The sequence below is a fragment of the Asterias amurensis genome, chromosome 22 (genome assembly GCF_032118995.1).
Source record: "Asterias amurensis chromosome 22, ASM3211899v1".
NCBI lineage: Eukaryota > Metazoa > Echinodermata > Asteroidea > Forcipulatida > Asteriidae > Asterias > Asterias amurensis.
In genome coordinates, this window is record NC_092669.1 from 4,179,862 (window position 1) to 4,204,159 (window position 24,298).

The 24,298-nt window shown below is 40.3% G+C and overlaps 2 protein-coding genes across 6 annotated transcripts; one reads left to right on the top strand and one right to left on the bottom strand.

Annotated features, from left to right (window-relative positions):
* The first annotated feature begins 191 nt into the window (after positions 1–191).
* LOC139953877 (uncharacterized) lies at positions 192–8,939 on the top strand. Of its 2 annotated transcripts, none has more exons than XM_071953468.1 (6): positions 192–284; positions 1,349–2,347; positions 3,016–3,107; positions 3,445–3,603; positions 3,890–4,232; positions 4,854–8,939. In XM_071953468.1, the coding sequence occupies exons 2-6, from the start codon at positions 1,381–1,383 to the stop codon at positions 5,825–5,827; spliced, it is 2,535 nt and encodes an 844-aa protein (XP_071809569.1). In that variant the 5' UTR covers positions 192–284; positions 1,349–1,380; the 3' UTR covers positions 5,828–8,939. The 2 variants fall into 2 exon arrangements, with proteins under 2 accessions (XP_071809569.1, XP_071809570.1); XM_071953469.1 differs by having other exon boundaries at positions 1,352–2,347.
* A 3,222-nt stretch (positions 8,940–12,161) lies between these two features.
* On the bottom strand, positions 12,162–24,016 carry LOC139954041 (nuclear transcription factor Y subunit alpha-like). Of its 4 annotated transcripts, none has more exons than XM_071953703.1 (8): positions 23,938–24,016; positions 22,422–22,562; positions 21,156–21,308; positions 19,762–19,941; positions 18,928–19,080; positions 18,143–18,316; positions 17,031–17,204; positions 12,162–13,744 (listed from the first exon to the last, which is right to left on the bottom strand). In XM_071953703.1, exons 2-8 carry the CDS (start codon positions 22,527–22,529, stop codon positions 13,586–13,588), a joined length of 1,101 nt encoding a protein of 366 aa, XP_071809804.1. In that variant the 5' UTR covers positions 22,530–22,562; positions 23,938–24,016; the 3' UTR covers positions 12,162–13,585. The 4 variants fall into 4 exon arrangements, with proteins under 4 accessions (XP_071809804.1, XP_071809803.1, XP_071809802.1 ...); XM_071953702.1 differs by having other exon boundaries at positions 18,928–19,074; positions 19,762–19,947; XM_071953701.1 differs by having other exon boundaries at positions 19,762–19,947.
* Between the last annotated feature and the right edge of the window lie 282 nt (positions 24,017–24,298).

A 24,298-nucleotide genomic window follows, 5' to 3' on the forward strand; every position in this document is an offset into this window, starting at 1 on the left:
GCTTATTTGATTGGTCAAATTTATCGTACTACGCGTCAGTGCTCAAGATCAACCAATCAAGTGTTGTGTATCAGTCCATTAAAAAACGTCAACGAGCTCGCGCGAGAAAGAGCGAGGTTTAGAATTCTCTATTCTGATTGGTCGGTAAGACCACAGGGAAGTTTAAATAGACCTTTGCATAGATTATGAGATTGTCTGCGTGGAATGTAAAAACCAACACCGAGAACCTGTGAGATTCCTCGTTATTCTTTGTCTATTTGTAAAAATTGATTGCAGTCAGAAAGGTAAGATAGTAATTGTCTGTATGTGTAGATATAATTGGGCTGTTTTAGAGGTTAAAAATGGTATATTTCACATAGAAAGCAGTTTTTTAGTGGCTTACATTTTGTTGACCTGTTTTGACGTTTCACATTCACGACACTTGATTGTGTTCATTGTTGTGTCTGTGTGGTGGTGGTTGCGCTGCATGCAGCTAGTTCATAACTAAATGAAACGGTAATATAGTTGGATTTAGAGTAGAAATTAATGCAGTTTTTTATTGTTCATTATTCTTTAATTTAATCCTGCGTAGGCAATATGATTATGAGTATGACGGGCAGGGGAAGGAAATTTTTATTTTTTAGGTTTAGTTAGGGGGGGTGGTCAGGGTGGTTGTCATTTTCAGATTTAGTTTATAAATTCTACTGATTTTTTTAACACGTTTTTGATTTCCCCGTGAACAAAAACATGTTTTATTTTTAAGTAAGTAAGTGTTTGCTTTGAACATTGATTGGTCATGTTGGTACATCAATTTATTAAAAAAATGCCAGCCAGAAGATTTTTTATATTTTTATTAAAACACACCCACCCAGTCCACCCAGACTTTCCTGAACAAAATCTCTGCTGCCTGCATGGCTCATGTGCTGTGTTAATCAATTATTAAAAAATTCATCCGATTTTAGACCCAGTAACTGGGGCGCTGTATTCCTTTTTCGAAATGTTTGTCATTTTCTGTCGTATGACCGATAATGTCAAAATTAAAAAAAAAGGAGTAGGCCTACAGCGCCCCAGTTACTGGGTCTAATCCGATTTCACATCATTGTCATCAGTCAGGCAGATTTTAAGTTTTTAGTTCCTATTTGAATTGATCACTTCAGATAAATTTGAACTTTGATTTTGAAGCAAGAAAAAAAACCTGAACAAATTAAATTTAATTTACGATCAATGCTCCAGTCTGACTCTTGATTTTTGGAACCAGAAAAGCTGTGAAAGAAATCACTGAATCAACCTGATCCGACCTAGTCAAACCCTGTCAGTCAGTGTCACAGCAAAACTCTAAATCCTCCTGACTGTGTTTATTTTCTTTCAGAAGAAGTTCAAATCCATGAGTCTTGTGTCAAAATGAGTAAATACAGCATGGCAGACAGAGTAGAGCTCTCTGAAGCTCTGCGAAGCATCTTAGATGATTCTGACAATGATGAGAAGGAAAACATCAACATGGCAAGCATGCTTTCACCATCACCGAAGATTACTTCGCCACTCCCACACGTTCGATCCTACGCCAGCACACCCATCATGAAGAAGAACAGCGCATCTGGGCGGCCAAAATCTGTTCTTACGCCATCCAGATCACAAAATATTAACAACAATGTTGAGAAACGTAGGTCGGTCGGGTTTGAGATTGTCCAATCCCCGCCGAAGAAGCGTCGCCATGCCAACCAAGTCATCATTCTGCGGCAGCCGAGGAAACATCACAGACAGTCCAAACCGTGCACCAAACCATCGACAAGTACTAATGTACAAACAAACACTGGTGGAAGATCTGATTTGAGTTTGGACAGTTCCAAAACGCAGGGAATAAAGAGAGAGTTTACTGTGGAATTAGAAACAGGCACAGCAACATCTCCGCCTGAGCAAGAAGAGTTCGATTTAACTAGGACCCCTTTCTCATCACCAATCATCCAGCCCCCTCCTGCATCTAAAAATGTCATGCTCACCACACCCCCGAGATCATCTGCTTTCGCTACACCGAGCTCATCCGAGAAGTGTCTTGAAGCAGCGATAGAGTCCCAGATTAAAATGGAACTAACAGAGGAGGAGATTGAGTCCGGTCTCCCGATGCTCGACGGACTTGACCCAACAGCGTCACCACTCTGTCACTTCACGGACAGCAACCAACGGCAACTGTATTCTGAACTATCGACGTTGGAGGATGAAAATGGGGTCACCACGTGGCCATCCAATCAAGAGGAGGCTCTCCAGATAGCAGCCAATCAGCAGCTGATACAACTGGGAGGGAAACTGTTTTATAGCAACGGGGAGCAGTTCTTGCAAGGGGGCTTTCCAAACGGGAGATGGATAACACGAGGTAAGCCCCTGAAGACGTTTACGAAAACAGACCTGGGGCCGATTTCTCAAAGCAAACAAATTCAACACAAGACACTTTGTCGGTATTACCATAGTGATTTGTATTGTGACATCACACTTAACTTGAGGCAACTACGATTGGTTTGCAGTTAAGATCAATCTAAGCTCTTTTAGAAATCGACCCCATGGTCCAATTTCATGGCTCTGCTTACCGTTAAATTCTGCGCTTACAATCACCATTCTCTGCGCTAGCTGTGCAAAGAGTGCCTAGTGTCATGAGGAGTGTGCACACGCACCTAAGCAAAATGTTCGTGCAAACCTTTTAAATACGCTTTTAGTGTAATGCTAATTCCCTGCTTCTGTAAGCGACACAATTGATTCACCTTTGAAGCTGACGTAGTCCTGACTATTTTATTGTAGTAGAAAAACAGTAGTTGCAACTCGACTAAAAAGCAATCAATAGTCGTGAGTAGTGACTTTGAGTTGACGTAGTCACCCAGGCTTACCTTGCATACACGCCCAGACGGGCCAATCCAAAAGATAAAACTAGCTACAATGGCACAAATCGCTCAACTGCATTTAAAAATAAAATTAAATAAAAAAATACCAGAAAATATTCTCTAAATTTAGTGTAATAATCGGATATCTTTCTTTCTTGACTTTGTGTAGGGACAAGTGCAGACGATAGCCTTACCAACATCACATGGCTGAAGAGAATGTCGGCTCCGGACCTCGACCCTAACTCTCTCCAATCCACTCAGGTCAGTACAAGAAAAAACAAACACAAAGCAACCAGTGCCCTAGGATTGCGTTAAATGTCTGTCGTGGTGATGATCTTGCAATCTTGAGCAGTATTTGGCCGAGAAAAAAAGAAAAGAAAACAAAGGCCATTGCCTCCACGCCCCCTGAACATTGCCTTAGTGCCCTTGAGAAGCTCCAGGAGGAAACGCCTTGACAGTGTCCTTGCCCTTTCAAAAACAAAGTATAAAGGCCTGTATAGTTGCACTAGAGTTGTTAAAAAAAAATTCAAAATTTTGGATTTCTTTGCAATTAGACTATAGTTTGTTAAACTAAAATTTGTGATTTCTTTGCAATTAGATGGCCGATCCGAGGTACGAGCGTCCGCCCTATTCCTACAGTACACTGATCCAGTTTGCAATCAGTAGTTCCCGTGTCGGTAAGATGACGCTGCGAGAAATCTACGCCTGGATAGAAGAGACCTTCCCATACTTCAAATCAGCAAAGGCGGGTTGGAGGGTAAGCTTGAATTTACGTCAGCTCAAGTAGAGTTGATTTTACAACCCCTCAATCCTTTCAGCACAAATGTTACTACATTGCACCTTCGGCAAACAATATGCCACAATGCACCATGGGAATTAAACATTAGTTGCCTCTAGTGTATGAGTCACAACTATTTGGGCCGTTTTTTTTTGAGGCGCGACTAGTCAAGTAGTAAATTTCACTAGTCGCCCTGGCTTGGTGATGGGTATCTCTTGGTTTAAAGTATTGTGTTAATTTCTGTTTTTGCTAATCCATTTTTTAGAATTCCATCCGACACAATCTGTCGCTCCACAAGATCTTCATCCGTGAGCCACCGATTAACCACGGCCAGCCGGCGTTCTGGACCCTCCGATCCGGAACTGTTGTCCGCCTCCCTGAACAAAGGATGTACGTCGCTGACCTGGAGCATGGAGGCACCCTGCTGCAGGAGATTGCCCCGCCCCCGTCGATGATGCAACCCAATGTGATGATGGGTCCTCATCCAGCTACTCAATCTCAGCAGGGCGGGTTCTTTCAGGGCGGGGCCATGCCACAGATTGTGATGGTCCCGCCCCCAGGTGGTGTGGTCGGCAACAATGAAGGGACCAAGATGAAAGCGTCATCAGGTAGGCTACTCCATACACAGTACACATTTTTCCATACAGGGGGCCCAGTTTCATGGCTCTACCGCCAAATTTCGGCCTACGATCACTATTCTCCGCACACAGCAGGCGCCATTTTTCTGCAATAGCTGCGTAGGCGTAGAATGCCTAGTAACATGGAGTACGCACGCGCAAAAGCCAAAATTTCCTGCTTACCTTTGAAATACGCTTGCAGTAAGCACAGAATTCGCTGCTTCCGTAAGCACCTATTCTTTGCCGATTCAGTACAAGTTAATTACTAAACTGCATAATATTTTAGGTGCTGAAAATGCTGAAATATGCTAATAGTAAAGAGTAAAAAATGAATTATGCCTAAACGCATTTGCTAAATAATGTGATTTGTTGATATTATTACCGTATGTCACTTTGTGGGACCAGCGGCGATGTTTTTGTTTGAGGATTTCTGAGAGAAACTATAAAATTGTACTAGTTAAATTTTGAGTACCGGTACTTATTTTATAATTACAGATGCAAGGTTTCATGTAACATGTTTTGGGTTAACTTAAACAGTGTAATTTGAACCCCTGACGTTTGCCATGCTAGAGCATTTTGTAACATTTGCCCTTGTTTTCTATTTTATCGCAGCCTTTGCATCCAAGGCCAAGAAACCACCACTGATCCTTCCCAGGGGAAGCCAGCCCTACGCTTTGGTCCCCGTCCCCCTACTACTTCCCCCTGGCCAAACCTCAGGGGATCGACCGACAAACCTCCCGCACATTCTCTCCCCGGTTATCATGGGCGGAGTCCGACGTTTCGCACCGCCACGACAAATGGTCGGGGGACGCAAGGTGGTCCCGATCGCTCCAAAGATTAACCCAAACGACGTCTCGTCAGTGCCTATGATGAACCACAGCGGCCATCTATCCATGAGTAACACCAGCTCGGGGTCCGACTCAGGAATAGATCTCAGCAATCAGAGCATGACACCCGGTCTAGGATCAAAGTCCGGGCACACCAGTTTCGCTAAGACCGAGTCTACCCCGAACAGGGAGCTACCGTTCTCGAAGAAGAAAGGCCAGAAGAGGAAATCCTTGCCCAAGATTTGGGAGGACATTGAAGAGACGGAAGCGGAGGATTCCTTCACGGCCTTCTTCGAACAGGAGCTCTGCTCTTCACCCAAACAAGAGCCTCGTCCCAAGGGCATGCCTGTCGTCTCGACACCCTGCAAGTCGGCCGATCTTCAGACCTGGCTCTCACCCCTGCGCAGCTTCACACCATTCAAGAACACCCCTCTCGACGGCGACAGTGCCATCTTCCAGGACCTGCAGGACGACCTTTCCCTGAACTCGATCCAGACCGGTCTGACCCCAAACTTCAAAGGTCGTCTACGAGGGGGTAGCGCAACGAGAGGTCCGAGGTCAAATCTGGGGTCTCTCGGGGACTTTGGTTTACCCGGACTGACCCCAGAGAAAAATCCGAACAGTGAGGGTGACCACAACCAGAGTTTTGGTCATATATTTGGTGATCTGAACGTCAGCTTGGATATGGGAAATCAAGGTCTGGACATTGGAGAGTTGAACTGGTCAGTCTTCTCCCCCAACAAGCAGCAAGTTACTTGAGTTGTCAAATTCTTTAAACGTATTTTCACGCATTTCCCTTTTAACTTGCCATGTTTTGAATACAATTTCAATGGCCCACCTTGAGGGCAGTATTTTGTATTTATGATGACCATTCATTGCACGGAACTTCTTGTCTTGTAAGCAGCATTTTAGGGGAGTTAAATGGCAATACATGTAAGTCATTTGCAAATTACTTGGATTTAATTTTTTGGTACATAGACTTGCTTAGTCACAATGACAAGTACCACGATGGTTTCATTATCAATCAGCACCAAATTTCATGAAGCACCAAAAGTAGCGAAGCATAACAAAATTACATGTATGCTTACCAGACTAAGACTACCTTACCAGCAAAAATATTATGTCAAGTGTAACATACATGTTGTACCCATGCTTAGCAAAATGGCATTTGTGACTGGTATCCTGCAGTGCTCATTTCTGCTATGTACTTAGCAGGAAATCACTAAGCAATATTTTGGTTTATTTTGAAAAGTGCAAGCTCTATGAAATTGGGCCTAGAATAAGGTTACCAGCTAAAATACCATGTCACGTGTAACATCAATGGCATATATTTGCGACTGGTATCCCGCAGTGCTTTTTTCTGCGATGTGCTAAGCAGGAAACCACTAAGCAATTATATACTTCTGTTTTGAAAAGCCGCTCTATGAAATTGTGCCCGTGTCAATATGAGAAAGTATTAATTGAATCTATTGACAGCTCTACAAGAATGCAACGTGACTCAATTTGCATTCTATGATTTCCGTCAATGTTGAAAGATATCAGTGATTTGAATAGTATTAATTTTGGTTTTTACCCGTACACAGATGTGTGTTAGCACTGTATACTCAGTACTTACCCGAGTCCTGTGAAAAAAAATCACAGGCAAGTTACTCGGGTGGGATTCGAACCCACGACACTTGCAATTCTAGAGCAGTGTCTTACTGTACCAACTAGACTACCGAGGTTGCCCGGCAGCTAGAGGCAGTTCGAATCCTATGTTTTGGCAGCGGGTACAGCAACGAATAAACGATATAATATTTATTTAGATTTGAATAGTAGCGGTGAATGATTTACATGATGAAGGCGTGAAAAATGTAATTTTGTAAATTTTTAACGAGTTTGTGTGCTTTGTAATTTATCTTGGTATAGGGCCTACTCGTCAAATTTTAATGATTGTTTTATTTTTGGAATTTTATTTATGATTGATGAGAGATTTAGGTGGCCTAAACTGTAGGCCACTGTAGGCCAGAAATTGTCCGGTATTAAAACATGAGAGGATAGGTATCCTCTCTCATTTTTTTTATACTGGAAATTTTCTTTGGTTATTACGCTAAAATTAATGAGCGTAAAAACTTACTTGCAGCTGTTGATTTTAAATGATATAAAATTTTGAGAAACATTTCCCTTCAAAGGGATGTGGTTTTAGAGAGCGAAACAAAAAATATTCCAATCTGTATTTAAAAGTTGATTGGATTGTGTAGTAAACATTGGGTTTAAGCGTGGAATGAGTTGCAATTTGGTCTAGCTAGGAAATTAAATTTGATCCTTAGCTAGACCAGAATGCACCTCACTCAACAGTTAGCGCTTGCGCAATGGGTATTTGCGAAAAGGTTTACATGTATTAATGTACCCATTTAGTCACTCATGCCCTCATATGGTAAAAACAACTGTTATTTGAAATTGCCCGTCGTCGGGTTTAATACGAGTATTCGCCAAGAAACATACAAAATACCATAATAATGTTTGGACCATAACCCGATAGGAATATAATCCGCAGAGTAATACAATAGTTTTAAGGCCTTAAAATCAATTCATAAGCCTGGGCCAAATTTCATATTGCTTAAAAATGTTGTGCTAAGCATCAATAAGCAATATATTACATGTACCAGTCTCAGATGCTACATATGAAATGGTGTTTTAGCTGATAACCTTTTTCTGGTAAGCATATTTTTGCTGTGCTTAGCTTGTTTTGTGCATTCAAGGAGTGCTTTGAATTAGGGACCAGGGGTGGATTTCATAAAGAGTTATGACCAGTCTTATCTCTAGTTATGGCGAGTTACTCGCCTAACTTAGGACTAGCCATACGTTTATATCTCCTAGGACTAGTCCTAAATAAGGTAGTCCTAAATTAGGACTGGTCCCAACTCTTTGTGAAATCGACTCATGGGGTGGATTTCACAAAGAGTTAGGACTAGTCTTATCTCTAGTTAGGACCAGTTACTCGTCCTAACTTTGGACTATGCAATTTGTATATCTCCTAGGACTTGTCCCAAGTTAGGACTGGTCCTAACTCTTTGTGAAATCGACCCCTGGTCTTATAATATTTATAAGCCTTTTTGAGGTATGGCGGACACAATGCTACAACACTGTAAAGTTGTGGTAAATTTGTGCGTATTGACCATAGAAATAGAACGTATTGTATTCAGTGAAGTGCGCATTTTAGGCGACGCGGCGTTTACACGTAAACCTAATGGCCACCAACATGGTGAGCGTGGCATCAGTCGCGGCGTGTGACGCGCGCGTATCACGTCTGCCATACCTCAAAATAGTTTGAAAATGTTTGTAAAATAAAAATACAACAAAGCAGTTTTGAATCCGAACCTAAGGGCCAAAGCTGTTGGTGTTATCAACATAGTTTGCTAATATGTTTTGTAAATAAATAAAGTATACTAATATAATATAAAAAAATAGTCACATATTTCATGAGCGTCTTTGTATAAAAAGTATTTATCTCCCCCCCCAGTTTGAGGTGTGTACATTTTAGTTTTTAATTGATTTGCGCTAAAGAGACAGGAATTATTTTTGTACTTTCTAGTCACTCCTATCCTTTAACACACTTTATGATTTATTGATAAAGTAATTGATAAAGTAATCTGTAAATCAAACACCCGTTTATTTTATCATTTGGGGAATGATCATTTATTTGACTCACTGTCAAACAGAGATGTACTTCTTGCTATTTCAATTGGATACAGATGACGCTGTAAAGTATCAATAAAATATGGCAAAATGAATTCCCATAATTGATTGAAGATTTGACTGACTTTTTCGGCTGTTGTAAAAGGAACACGTTGCTTTGGATTGGTCGAGTTGGTCTTTGAAAAGCGTTTGGAACTGTTTGTTATAAAATGCATATAATTAGAAAGATATTTTAAAAGCAGAATATTATGATCCACACAAACATGGCTCGAAATTGCACGGTTTTCCTTTTACGTCGTCGACTAACACGGTCGGCCATTTATGGGAGTCAAATTTTTGACTCCCATAAATGGCCGACCGTGTTAGTTCGCAAAGTAAAAGGAAAACCACGCAATTTCAAGGCAAATTTGTGTGGATCATTGTATTCTACTTTTAAATCATCTTTCTAACCATATGCATTTTATAACAAGCGGTTACAAACGATTTCAAAGACCAACTAGTCCGGTCCAAGGCAACGTGTTCCTTTAAAGGTATGGTCAAATACTAACCACAACCCCGAAGAACTTTGATCAAAAGGCTTACTTGTTTTTTTAAAGAATATTAATTTTGGTTTTACCCTTATACTGATGTGTCTTAGCACTGCATACTCAGTTATTTACCTTGAGTTCTTTCTGTGAACAAACAATCACAGGCATATACTTCTAGTAGAACTTCAAACCCGCTACAACCTTTGCAATTCTAGAGCAGTGTCTTACTGACTAGACTACTGAGATTGCCCGGTAGCTAGAGGCTGTTTGAATCTTGTATTTTAACAATGGGTACCGCAACAATTTAAAGACAGTGGAGACTATTGGTAATTACTCAAAATGATTGTTATCATAAAACCTTTCTCGATTACGAGTAATTGGGAGAGGTTGATAGTATAAAACATTGTGAGAAACAGCTCCCTCTGAAGTGACATAGTTTTCAAGAAAGAAGTAATTTTCCACGTGACCATGGTGCGACAAGGGTGTTTTTTCTTTAATTAATATCTCACAACTTCGACGACCTATTGAGCTCAAATTTTCACAGGTTTGTTATTTTATGCATGTGTTGAGATACACCAACTGTGAATACAAGTCTGACTATTACCAATAGTGTCCAGTGTCTTTAAACACCTATCTGAGCGGAATGTTTTCAACAGAAATGGTATTTTTACTTGTTTACAATGCACTTGTTCACCATTTTAATGTAATTTTGATATGTGTACACTTCTGAACTTTTCGTAATTATCGATTAAAAAATCAGGCCCCTACCTTAAGGTTTTTTGAAAAACTAAAAACACTTCTGCCGTTGAGAGCGAGCGTCAAAGGACAATGCCGCTGACGTCATATGTGGGAGTTTGCTTTGTTATACATCCACGCTGCAACAAAGCGGCTTTATCTACTTATGACGTTTTGAGAGTGATTACGTAACGGGGCTTTTCGCAAATCTCGCAGAAAAGCTCTGGATAAGGGCATACAAAATGATTGTTTTTTACACAATTGAAACCTATTTATAATCATATGAATCGATTTCCTTATTCATCGAAAACATTTTAAGTGGAATTCAGCAAAGTTCATGACTTGACATTTTCGTTCAAGCAGGTCTTTAAGAGTCTGACTAGTAACAGGTTGTATGGCTTCAAACTGGCACCCCAAACAAAGGTAATGACAAAGAGAGAGACTGCCAACATAGGAGCTTGGTAGCTCAGTGTGTAGAGCGCCAGCACGTAATCCAGAGATCGCAAATTCAAGTCCTGCTCTAGACGTTTAGTCTTTGTTTAAAGACACTGGGCACTATTGGTAATTGTCAAATACCAGTCTTCTCATTTGGTGTATCACAACTTATGCATAAAATAACAAACTTGTGAAAATTTGAGCTCAATCGGTCGTCGAAGTTGCAAGATATTAATGAAAGAAAAAAACATCCTTGTCGCACCATGTCAACAAAGTTGTGTGCACTCAGATGCTTGATTTCGATTTCTAAATCTGAGGTCTCAAAATCAAATTCGAGAAATTTTGAAAATTACTTCTTTCTCGAAAACTACATCACTTGTTTCTTACAATGTTGTATACTATCAACCTCTCCCCATTACTCGTAATAAAGAAAGGTTTTAAGCTAATAATTATTTTGACTAATTACCAATAGTGTCCACTGCATTCAACATTACACAAATAACTACGGCGTTTGGAAGAATTATACACAGAAACTGCAAATTTATATCAATCTCCCCTACACAATTTAATTTCTACTAAATCAGGATATAAATTAATGATTTCATTTTTTCATTAAAAATTAAGGGCATAGAGGTACAAATATTTACAAGAATAGATTTAATCTATGAAAAAAAAAAACATATAAAAGGAAAACAAGAACAAAAGCCCAAACTAAAAACTAAAAACTAAAAGTACAAGATTCAGTGCAAAAAAAGGACTTTCAAAGCCCCTATATTTAGATTGGATATCACATAATAAAGGCAAATCAGTGAGATGTGAACTTTTAATAGTGACAAAGTGAGGTGGGTTTTGAAATAAACGCATGGTTTTCAGCAAGGGGTGTTTTTATCACTTTAAAGACACTGGACACTAATTAATAATTGTCGAAGACCAGTCTTCTCACTTGGTGTATCTCAACATACATGTATGCATAAAATAACAAACCTGTGAAAATTTGAGCTCAATTGGTCGTCAGAGTTGCGAGATAATAATGTAAGAAAAAACACCCTTGTCACACGAAGTTGTGTGATTTTAGATTGTGGATTTTGAGACCTCGAAATCTCGAACTCAAATTCATGTAAAATTACTTGTTTCTCGAAAACTACGTTACTTCACAGGGAGCCGTTTCTCACAATGTTTTATACTATCAACCTCTCCCCGTTACTCATTACCAAGTAAGGTTTTATGCAAATAATTATTTTGAGTAATTACCAATAGTGTCCACTACATATACCTTTAAATGTGTTGACAGGACTCTCATTCTCAAATAGTTTTCATACTACCCTTGATTGCTATTACATATTTTGAGAACACCAAACAAGTCCAGTGCCTGTGAAGTGACAATCTACAATATACAAATCTTATTGTTATACCTCGGTAACAAACTGTGAAGTTTGATTGGTGGAGAACCAATCACGTGATGTGCATCAAAAACGCATGTACCATGGTTAAGAATGCTAAGGAAAATTGATGTTACCAAGGTATAACAAAAAAATTGTTGCACGCTGTGATTGGGGTCCATGGGTTTTGTACACCCTCGGGGGAAAATGGCACCCGCGGCTTTGCCTCGGTGCCATTTCCCCCCTCGGGTGTACAAAACGACATGGACCCCGTCACAGCGTGCAACAATTGTATATTGAATGATCCCATAATGAAACAGTAGAGTAAAAATATTTCACTAGGTGTACAGGCCTGTATGCTTCGTTTTTGAAAGGACAAGGGCACCAAGGCATTTTCTCCTTGGTAAAGGGCACCCTATGAGGAAATTGTAAATTTGTACTGTAGCATTTCAAGGGCACCAAGGCAATGACCAGGGGCAACGGAGGCAATCGCCTTCGTTGCCTCCGTGAAGTATCAGGCCTGAGGTGAGAAATCATTTGTCAGCTCTAAATTGAAATATTTCATTGTTCGTTTTGCTGGATTTTGATAATCGAACGTATTGAATATGACGTCACCATTCAAATATCCGCCCTACAACATGGCGTCTGTGCGCGTGTGTGTGTGCGTGCCGTAGAAAACAAACGGGAATGCTGTGTGCTTCATTGATGTACGCGCTTGAACACGTATACAGTTTGCCCTACAAGATGGCGACGTTCATAGCAAAAAAAGGTTATTAAATACGTTCTATACCACGACAGGGGTGCATTCCACTCGCGCAAACGACTCGCAACTGTTCGCGTAAACGTTTTTTTATCTTTTGAACGATTGGTGCGTATACACGATGTCAATATGGCGGCGCCCTAAAATGAAGATGGCGCGCACCATACGTATTTTTTTTTACTTTGTTTTTGCTGCAATAGTCCTCTTTTTGACATCATTACATCAATTAATTAACTTTGTTATTCAAAATCTGCATTATCATCCACTGAAAATACAATGTTATTATGTTTGTGACGAAGAAATAATACCGTATGCTTGTCCGCCATTTTAAAAACCACTCGCCAACACCTCAGAAGTATGTTCGCCTAAAGTTGCCAACGTTCGCCAACGGTGGCGGCGAACAACTCGTTCCACTTGAAATTGTTGGCGAACGTGCGCAACTGTTGCCAACGTTTGCACGAGTGGAACGCACCCCAGGCCTCGTAATAACCCACAGCAGGCGCTGTGGTGCCCTTTGCGAGGTTTCAATACAAATTTACATTTTCCTAATAGAGTTCGTGCTTTGTGTTGAGTGACCGATCAAATGCGTGTTAGGGAAGTGGCGTGAATCAGTGTCGAGGAAGTAAACCTACGTGTACCCTCGGGAGTAAACTCTGTGTAGTTTAGCTGCAAAAAGGTGTTTACTACACTAGCTTGGATATTCTCCAGAAGACGATCAGAGCATACTGATCGAAACGTCGAGTTGAAACCAACGGTTCTTTTAAGAACCACCCCAACTCATTAGAGATAGTCATTACATGGTGTTACCGCAAACCTTTCTATATCGTATTTCCACTTCGCTTGGATATTGAGACGCAACATATAAAGACAAATTCTTTAGGCCTATTTATGCACAACAGAATGGGCTAGCAATAGAGGTTATCTTGTAAGTACATTATCAAAAACTTTACAAATCCTGTAGTAAACGGTATTTCATTACTCCTTACTGAATGATGGTTTTGCTTTACACAGTGGTTGTTGCCCCATTGGTCGTGATGTTCGGAGGTTGTTCCAGAAGCGATTGGTTGCTGGTCGCCATTTGCGGGGCACCGCTGAGCATTTCAAGGTTGATGTTTAATGAGCCGTCGGAATCCGAGTTAACAGCCTGTCCTGTCACTACATACTGTAAGGGGAAAAAACAAAAATCATAAGGACAATTTCCTAAAACGCTAAACGGCATTTTCTTGTTGATGTTTTCATTAACACAGGCAGCCCTGGCACGGAGGCCAACATAGACCACGACCTTCGTTACCCATAGCCAAATTTCTTCGAGCTGTTTAAAGACACTAGGCACCTTTGGTAATTGTCAAGGACCAGTCTGTTCACTTGGTGTATCTCAACATATGCACAAAATAACAAACCTGTGAAAACATTTGAACTCAATTGGTCGTTGAAGTTGCAAGATAATAATGGAAGAAGAAACTCCCTTGTAACACAAAGTTGTGTGCTTTCAGATGCTTGATTTTGAGACCTCACACGTAATGAGAGGTCTCAAAACCAATTTGGGCCCTGGTCTTTGTCTTGGTGCCTCTTCAAAATTTTGACATGGCTTAAATTAATATTATTATTATTATTTTTTTTTTTAGGGGGGGGGGGGGGGGGAGAACCACAAGACCACAGGGCCTGTTGCACAAGTATTCTACTTTATCAGAATTTATTTTACAAGGCCAGGGGTCGATTTCATAAAAAGTTAGGACTAGTCTTAACTTAGGACTAGTCCTAGGAGATATTGAAAACAGATGGCTAGTCCTAAGTTAGGACGAGTAACTCGTTCTTAGTCGAGATAAGACTAGTCTTAACTCTTTGTGAAATCCACCCCAGGGGTCAACTTAACAAAGAGTTAAGACTAGTCTATAGGAGGAGTTACTTGTCCTAACTTAGGACTAGCTTAGGACTAGCTACACGTTTTGATTACTTAGTCCTAAGTTAGGACTACTCCTAACTTTTTGTGAAATCGACCCCAGAATACAAATTAGAAAAAGAACTTTCTGTACCATACTGTTTAATTTGAACAAGTAATAAGAGAGAGTATCTCATTTGTCTTGGTATCAAGTATGCTTTGAAATCGACAAATTGAGAGATATTAATTCAAAAATAATATTTGAAGTCCATTTTTACAATAAAAAAGTTAAAGGGACATGTGGCATTGGATCAGGCAATCAGGGGTGGATTTCACAAAGAGTTAAGACTCGCCTTATCTCGAGTTAGGACTAGCTGTACGTTTTTACATTTTTAATATCTCAATCTTTGTGAATCTGACTCCTGGTGACTGAAAAGTGTTTGTAACCATCTGTTACAGAAAGATGTTTTAAAAGTAGAATATAACAATCCGCAAAATGCCCCGAAATTGCATGATTTTCCTTATACGGTGTGAATTAACACGGCACGCCAATTTATGGAGTCAAACAAAAATTGCCAAACGCATTATGTAGTTTGCAAAGTAAAAAGAAAATCATGCAATTTCCAAACATATTTGTATTGTATGGATCACTATATTCTACTTTTAAAACATCTTTCTAACCATAATGTATTTGATCACAAACTGTTTCAAATGTTTTTCATAGACCAACTCGCACGATCCAAGGCAACGTGTCCCATTCCATGTTATTACAGTGAAGAGCTGTTATTCAATAGGAGACTTTGGGATGCTAGGTGGCAGCAGACTTACCAGGTATATTTCCATTGTTTACGTAGTTCTGAGCGTGCGCACATGACCGAGAACAATGGATTTTACCTGGTAAGTCAGCTGCCACCAATCGTCCCAAAAGTCTCCCATTGGATAAACACAAGACAACTAAACTTGTCCGGTCGTGAGTTAGTTATAGCAGCCATGATAGTTGGTCACAGAAAAAACCTTGGGAAATTTTATGGCGTAGGCTCTAATAGACTTTTCAGGCTAATTCAAGCACAATTTTTCAGATTTTTTCCCAAACAAAAAGCCTTAACAAAATCAGCCTTAAAGGCAGGGGACAATATGGGTGATTACTCAAAATAATTATCAACATAAAATCTCACTTTGTAACAAGTAATGGGGAGGAGATAGTATAAAACATTGTGAGAGACGGCTCCCTCTGAAGTGACGTAGTTTTCAAAAAAGAAGTAATTTTCCACGATTTTGATTTTGAGACCTCAAGTTTAGAATTTGAGGTCTCGAAATCAAGCATCTGAAAGCACACAACGTCGTGTGACAAGGGTGTTTTTTTCTTTCATAGTTATCTCGCAACTCCAACGACCAATTTGAATTTGATGCTCTTAAAGGCAGTGGACACTATTGGTAATTACTCAAAGTAATTATCAGCATAAAACCTCACTTGGTAACGAGTAATGGGGAGAGGTTGATAGTATAAAACATTGCGAGAAACGGCTCATTCTGAAGTGACGTAGTTTTTTTCTTTCCTTTCATAGTTATCTCGCCACTCTGACAACCAATCGAGCTCAAGTTTTCACAGGTTTGTTATTTTATGCATAAGATACACCAAGTGAGAAGACTGGATTTTGACAATTACCAATAGTGTCCAGTGTAGAAGAATATCATGCCCATGTTAGTGTGTTAGAACAAAAAGTATTTTTTAAATATTTTAAAAGTATGGTATTATTTAGTATTAGTATATTAATATTTCAACGTAGAAGACCACAGATTGAGTGTCGACTAGTGCTGTGCATTTTTCCAAAACAATCGGAGGAATTTTGTCTTTTGAAATTCAGTCGAATTCTAACATTTTTGGACGCTGGAAATTCAGTCAAAATTTTTCAATTTATTGGTATGCCGTTTAACATTGAGGACACATGTACTGTTACCAAACAATTTACAGCGGTGGTTGAGCAAGTCCAGAGCACCATAATCAAGTTCTAGCGTTATCGAACTCAAGTTCGGATTTTGCTTTGGTCTGGGCCATTGCACTGTTGTCCTAGAGCAAAACCATGATTGTTATGTATTGGTTTTGCGGTAACACCATGTGTGTATCTACTTGCCAGGTAGAGTTTGCTCTTTAGGGAACTGTCTTGCTTTGTATTTGGTTTGCAGTAACACCATGTGTGTATCTACTTGCCAGGTAGAGTTTGCTGTTAAGAGAACTGCCTTGCTTTGTATTTGGTTTGCAGTAACACCATTGGATTGTTCGGAAGACTTCTCAATTCTGAAAAGAACTGTCCTGCTTTTACCCGGGCAAAAGGTATAGAAAATTGGCTGGGACTACTACTTTAGCGTGATTGTTATTCTTCTGATGGAGTGTAAAACCACAGTTCTTGAGTATTGTGTGAAAAAACCAGCACACCTATCGTTAAGAGAATGGATTTGCCCAAGTGAATTTCTGGCATGGTTTGCAATTTAGATGCATCGACAGAAGATTCCAATATTTCTTTGAGGGATTTTTTGTTTTTGTTTCTGCACAGCTCTAGAATCGACCTACCTGTGCCTGTTGTGGTGCATTTTCATTGTGAGTGAACTTTGACCTTGGGACCATCGTCGGTGAATCTGCATCGAACGAGTCCCCCATGGACCCGCCGGCACCGTGGTTGAATCTCCCTCCGTCGCCTCGTACTCTGTTCATCGCGTGGGCGTGTCTCGACTCGTGAAGGTATTTCTGTGGAACCACGAAAAGCAACAAAAGTTATAAAAGAGTTTTAGTAGGGCCAATGATTTTCCACGATGGCGGAAAACGGACGGAGATGCGGAACCCACCCTTTGAAATGAAAAAAGGGATTTCAGTTTAAGAAAAAAAAAAAAAAAGCTTCTTTTTTTGTTAAACTAAAAAGCATCAGAAATCAGACCATAAAACAAATGTCTGGCCGATCAGTATAGATCCTACTCGTTGACATCACAATTCTGTACTAACAAAGGGGGTCTCACCTCTATCCATGTTACTTATATGTATGTGTATGTATAATAATAATAACAATAATAACAACAAATTCTTATAATATAGCGCATTTCACAATAACCGTAGCAATGCGCTTTACATTAGTGCCCTGGTCATAGGGTCAATAACATCCCTTTTCTTTCTCAGCTCCCTTGGGAGTATATAGCCCTGAGCTGCCTGTAAGGTGCTTGTGGATTTTCATTTGAAATACCAACCTCTACCCTGGCAGGTACCCATTTACTCCTCCTGGGTGAAGAGAAGCCTTTATAGTCAATTCAATTCAATTCAAATTCAAATCACTTTATTATCCACGATGGGAAATTCATTATGGCCTTTTATACAACATATTTACAAAATTTGTAAACTATCTTGCTCAAGGACACAAGTGTCACGACCGGGATTCGAACCCACACTCTGGTGACTGCATCAGGTTTTGAATTTGATGCTCTTAACCACTCGGCCATGACACTCTAAAGCCAGACACTCAGCCATGACACTCTAAAATCAGAAGCCATACCAACTGACCTATAGACCTACGTATATTTGTATACGGCAGGGTTGTCCACAGGGTTAAACTTTGTTCGGTCGCAAAACAATCCTGCACGATCGTCCAAAACTGTTTGTGAAAAACCCTGAACGAGTGACATCATCATTCTACTCACCCTCCTTTCCTTTGGAATTCTTCCTTCCGCCTCTAGCCTGGCTCTTGCCTGCCGCCTCTTAAGTATCCTATGGTACTGTTTAGCATTGACATACAAAGGCTCTTCCTCCAGTAGCTCCGCCCCCGGTAGGGGTATTCTCTGCATGGTTGGGATTCCACCACTTCCTGGGACCATCTTGAACAAAACAAAATCAGTTTTGAAATTAAATTTTATTTTCACAGTCCTGACCAAAAGCATTGGTAAGAATTCATGAGACCATTGGGCTTGTACTAGCTAAAAATGTTTACTGGAATAGGATTTGGTTTTAAGATTGATAAATGAAATCACATTTACAGATAAACCAAAATGACACTTTATTTTAAGACGCAGTTTTGTAGCCACGGTGGGCGGTGGTGGGCGAGCCTGCCCTGGACTCACAATTTTATTTCCAAGCACTCTGAGCCAATACATTGTGTTGCCCAGCACTATATTTCTCTAGAATAGATAAAAAAATTGTCCACTGTACATTGGTCTGAGACGCAGCTAATGATAGTTAATAAGGAGTATCAAATGTCACAGAGAAAGAGCGTGTCAAAAGGCCATTCAACTTGCATGGTCCCATAACCAGATAACACGAAGAATTTGGAAACGTAGCATCATGCCTGAAACAAAAATTGGCCCCATTATTAAACATGAAATTTTGTTGACCCGCTCGCCCCTGGTGGATTTCGAAAAAATTTGATATTGCCCACCATTAATGGTCCATCAACAACCCTAATGAGAAGCCACTATATATGGATACTTACCATTACGATTCCGCCGTCAGAGTTAACTGGCATCGCAGCCATGAGGTTGTTTGCAGCATTCTGATTGGTCTGTTGTAACCCAACGCTTCCATCTGCGTTAGCGACGGGCTGATACAGGATTGTCTGACCATCTGATGTCACAAACTGCTGTAGCTGACAAAAATCATGACGATAGATTAACACACAAGCTCACTGAAGACAGGGTGCACTTTTGGTAAGTTAACAACCGTAAAAAGTTAAAAACAAGCTTGCCAATAGACTGGTGGACAAGTCGTTAATGTCTGTCGCGGTGATAGTAAAGTTGTGATGGTGATGTAATGATTCACGTCTTCTCGATTGAATAGAGAGATCACTGCTCTCGCGCGAAGCCAGTGTCGCGGGAATCGCTGGGAGAGGTGGAACACTATAACTTTGACAGACATTTAATGACCTGTCCACAAGTCCAGTTTACTAAAGGCATGGTGTCCTTTTGTTAGTTACTCCACAAAATGAACAACCATAAAAACGTATTTGATAAAGAGCACTGGATATCTAATGGTAGGCCTATTCATGGGTTACAACATCATCATCATCGATATGGAAAAGTTTGCGGTAACACCATGTAATAACTATCTCTAATGAGTTGGGGTGGTTCTGAATAGAACTGTTGGCTTCAACTCGACGTTTCGATCAGAATGCTCTGATCGTCTTCATTTAGCTGTTGCAACTGAATGCAGTTTTCATTTAACAGTAGCTAGATCTGAACATGGAGTACACATGCGCACACGTTAAAATTCCCTGCTGACCAGTGAAGAAGTTGGAAGACAGCGGGGTGCTAAAAACTAATAACTTTACCTGTAGTTGACCTGCAGCTTGACCTGCGACCTGCTGTTGACCTGTTGCATTCTGCTGTAACTGAATGACCTGTTGTGTCTGTGGTGGTTGCTGTACTGTTATTTGTTGTTGTTGTTGCTGTGGTTGTTGCTGCTGCTGTGTTTGTTGTGCCTGCTGTACTTGCTGAGGTTGCTGTACTAACTGAATCTACAAAATGAAACAAAACACTTTTCAAAAAAATTTCAAGGCACTGGACACCTTTGGTAATTGTCAAAGACCAGTATCCTCACTTGGTGTATCCCAACGTATGCATAAAATGACCAAACTGTGAAAATTTTGACTCAATTGGTCATTGAAGTTGCAAAAGATTAAACAAAAAAGAACACTGTTGTTGCATTGCTTTGTGTGCTTTCAGATGCATAATAAAAGGCTTCAACTGAAGTCTTTTGTTATTTGAGAGAAAAATTACAGCTTTATCAAAAGCTACGTTACTTCAGAGGGAGCCGTTTCTCACAATGTTTTTATACTATCAACAGCTCTCCAATGCATGTTACTAAGTACGTTTTTATGCAAACAATTGTTTTGAGAAATTACCAATAGTGTACAGTGCCTTTTAAGGAAAATTGTTAATGTTAGTATATTTTATATTTCTGCTTACAATCTTTTAAATGTACATATTTCTGTAGAGAAAGGACCAAGAAGGAGTTAGACAGTCTTAGCACCAAATGAACACTGACCCCTTCTGTCAGCACCAGTGATTTAAAAGCCACACAGTTTTTATTTTGTATGAAATACTTTTGAAAATAATCCAAAGTATGCTCCACTTTCCAAATAAATTCTGGAAAAGGAAAAAACGTTAAGTATTTGAACAAATTTCTCCGCTGGCCACACCTGGTTTATCGGATAGCGGATGGTTCATTGTTTACTAGAAATCTTAATACAACTTCTTTCTGAATGTAGGGATCTATAGGAAATAGTTTTATGATATTGATATTCGATTCCATGGTTTTAATACTCATGGTTTGACAGCAGCAAAATTGTCATCAACGAGGCTGTCGGTTACCATGGCCAGCAAATTGGCAGCCAAGATCATTATATACAGAGGCAACAGCCCATGGAAGAACAGCTGGCGATAACAATGTATTTTCTAAGCGACAAGTTTGGGGCGAATGGTCTGTGGGTTTTTGGGCTCACTCCTTCAGTAATCCATTCTCTTTCGTGAAATCTTTAAGGATTAGGTTTATCCCGAATAGCCAAATATCAAGAGAGGACGCTGTTGAACCAACACAAAGATATAGGCGATGCGTGCGCGAGTCATGCATGACAGCATACACCGCATAGCAAACTGCCCCGTATGCCTACCCACAACGCATTGCGGTTCAGAATCGCGATAAACCTTGAGATCAACAACTTACTTGTTGGACCTGTCCGTTTTGGCCGGTAACCTGCAACATCTGACCAACTTGCTGTAATTGGACGGTTCCTCCTTGACCACCTGCGAGCTGGATGGTGATTGGCTGGCCAGAGGACATCACCTGACCCGACCCACCAACTTGAACTACTTGTGCCTGTGAATAACAAAAGGGTTCTGAGCTTTTTGTTTTCAAGATGACACAGTTACTGTGGTGCAGGGTTAAAGCTGCAAGACAAGTTGCAAACCTAAGGGTTGTGAGAGGGCGCTCGTCGAGAGAGGACGCATTTTCATCGCCAGTGTAACAATCATTGACTGTAACCACCTGGAAGAAAATTTTGTTCAAGCTGAGTCAGCCGACTCCTTCAAATCCCTCCTTAGTTGCAGTCCTCTCTCCTCCAAACAAACCTACAAAGAACACCCTCTCTCTCACTCGTTACTTTTATGCCAGTTTTGGTCTCTTTCATCGTACACATACAGATACAGATACAGAGGGTTATGGGTTGAATCTTACCAAGCTATCCACCGATTTCACATTGAATAGAACAAGTTTTTTCGTCTAGTTTCTGAATCACAATTTTTTGATTCGTGCAGTTCATAATCAAAGACGTAAATGACTGTTGCCAGCTTGGTGTTAAAATCACCTTGTGGGAGTTTGCCGAGCTCTCCTGTGGGGATGACGATACAAGCCCAGTCCATACTTCTTGCGAATGCGATTTAAAATTTGATGTCACAATGTTGCCATGAATAATTTGACAGAGTTGAAATGTGCTTAACTCCTGAGAAACATTCACCGCTTAAAACAGTCCTGTGACGGCAAAATTCCTCACCTCTCCTTTGTAGGAAGTATGAACTGGGCTTAAGACAGACAGACATACAGACAGACAGTAACAAATTATAATAATTTGGGGGGCTAATCATCCTTACTCACAGCTAAGAGCTGAATTGCGAAGGACACGGCTACAACGTGTTCGAGAAGCAGGCATGCAAGGGCTCCTTTGGCTGCCAGCCACATCAACCCATTTTGACCATGGAGCACAGCCAAGATCGAAAGTGTTAGATTTTTCCCGAGGGAGGAAAACCAGATGGTCTGGAAAACCCTCGTGGCACAGCAGAAAACCAACGCACAACTCAACTCACATACATGTATGGCCCTGGCCGGGAATCGAACCGGGGTCACCTTGGTGAAAGGCGAGCGCTTTACGCACAAGCCAACCATGCCACCCTTCATCCTATAAAAACTACAGACAAACTGACAGTCCCATTTTACCTGTTGTCCAGCTTGCTGTACTTGTAGCTGCATGGGTTGACTGGCTGTTGCTATACTTTGGACCGTAGTCAGTTGCTCTGGCTGAACAACTGCAGTTGTGGCTTCCATTTTGTTGTAACCGCTGCAAACTTATATGACAATCTGAAAAAAATATTAGACAAATGTAACAGATGTTTATAGAGAACCATTTGAAAAAAGTAAACAGAAAATATATACTTTTAGTTTATTTTACGGCGCTCCAGAAGTATCATTCCACCATCTTTATTCAGTTAACAAGTCGATGTGTTTATTGTAAAAAGCTCGCACATGCGTTGTGGGCGGAGCCTAATGGATCGGTCTTTCGTGTACATTTCACATGTTGAAAACAGTTGATAAATTTGCCAATATGGTTTGCAATGCCTCTCTGGCCTTAGTTGCGATGATTGTGACCATCCATCCTCCTGAAGGTCAGGGTCTCCGACTATCAGAAGGATGGAGGGTTCTGATCATCGCAACTACTCCAGTCTATGAACTTCGTGAGGATGAAGATTGGATACCCACTAGAAAAAGAACTAAGTAAAGCCCGGTTAACACTTCATGAGATACAAATTTTGATATCAGATGGGGCTGTTTTCGAAGAGAATGATTCAAAGGAGCTACGCCCAAATCAACTGACGCGAATTATTCATTGCGAATTGGTGACGTTTATTGGACTATGTTTTCAATTGAATGCAGGACATAATCTAGTTATAACAATTCTAATGCTCCGGCGAGGGTCGAATTACCAGAGCTCTTTATCCCTTGCCGGGGCATTACAATTACTGTACAGAATCACATTTGAAGCAGCCAAAAAAGTACACGAAGTAAAAAAAAAAAAAAAAAAAATGTTATTTGGTTTTAGACCTGGACAAAAAGATAGCAGACATAAAATGATTATAACAATCACAGGTAGGGCCTAACAATAATTTTTAAAAAAATTTAAAATTGATACAAAGGCACTTATAGGGTCCCATCCGATCATGTGATTGTCAATAACTTTTGATATGATTGCTCTATTTTTTAGTGGACGAGAAACGTGAACAAAACTAATTAAATTGAGCCCACATCGAAGTAGCCGTTTATCACAATCAATGACAACGAAATAGAAAAAATACCCCAACACTTAAAACACCATTAATTGTGTATATCAAAGAGCAATGAATGTTGCATTTTGCATGCTCCCCTAATTATAATGAGTAAGAAATAAAACACAAACCGCACAGTGCACCACACCACTTTTGCATGAGTTCGTGTGCATGATCATGAACATCACAAACATGCACGCCGCTACACACGGGCACAAGAGATTAGTAGCTGTACGCCATGACAGCGAGCCACAAAGGGCAACCCAAGCCCCGTAAAACTGCCCAACATTTCGGGGTAAATTCTCCAATAAATCAGACCCAAACTGTCTTGAAATCGTCAAAAACCATCGCCAGGGTGTCCTGGACGGTATGTGGTCCATAGTTTTAGCGGATTTAGGGAATCTTAGACTTACAGGTGCACCTGGAGTTTTTGATTGGCTGTAGAGAGCGTAGTGTCCACGTCCAACGAATAGGAAGAAAGGCAGATATAACGTTCCCTCCACTGAAAAATCAGCTCAGCTAAAAATTAACATCTCATAAATATTCAAATTAAATGGACGGCGAATGGGTGACCCTTGACCCTTTTACTATAAAAACCGAAGTGTTCCGCTACATTTTGCTCGGGATTTTTGTCTGTGAGTTAGAAAATAATACTTATGAAGTCTTTATAATTAAATCGTTGAGAAATTGATGATTTTAGTAAATTATTTCCATTAGATGAATGATGTTTCTGCACTGATAAAATGAGCAATCAGTAAGTCTAACCAATCACAG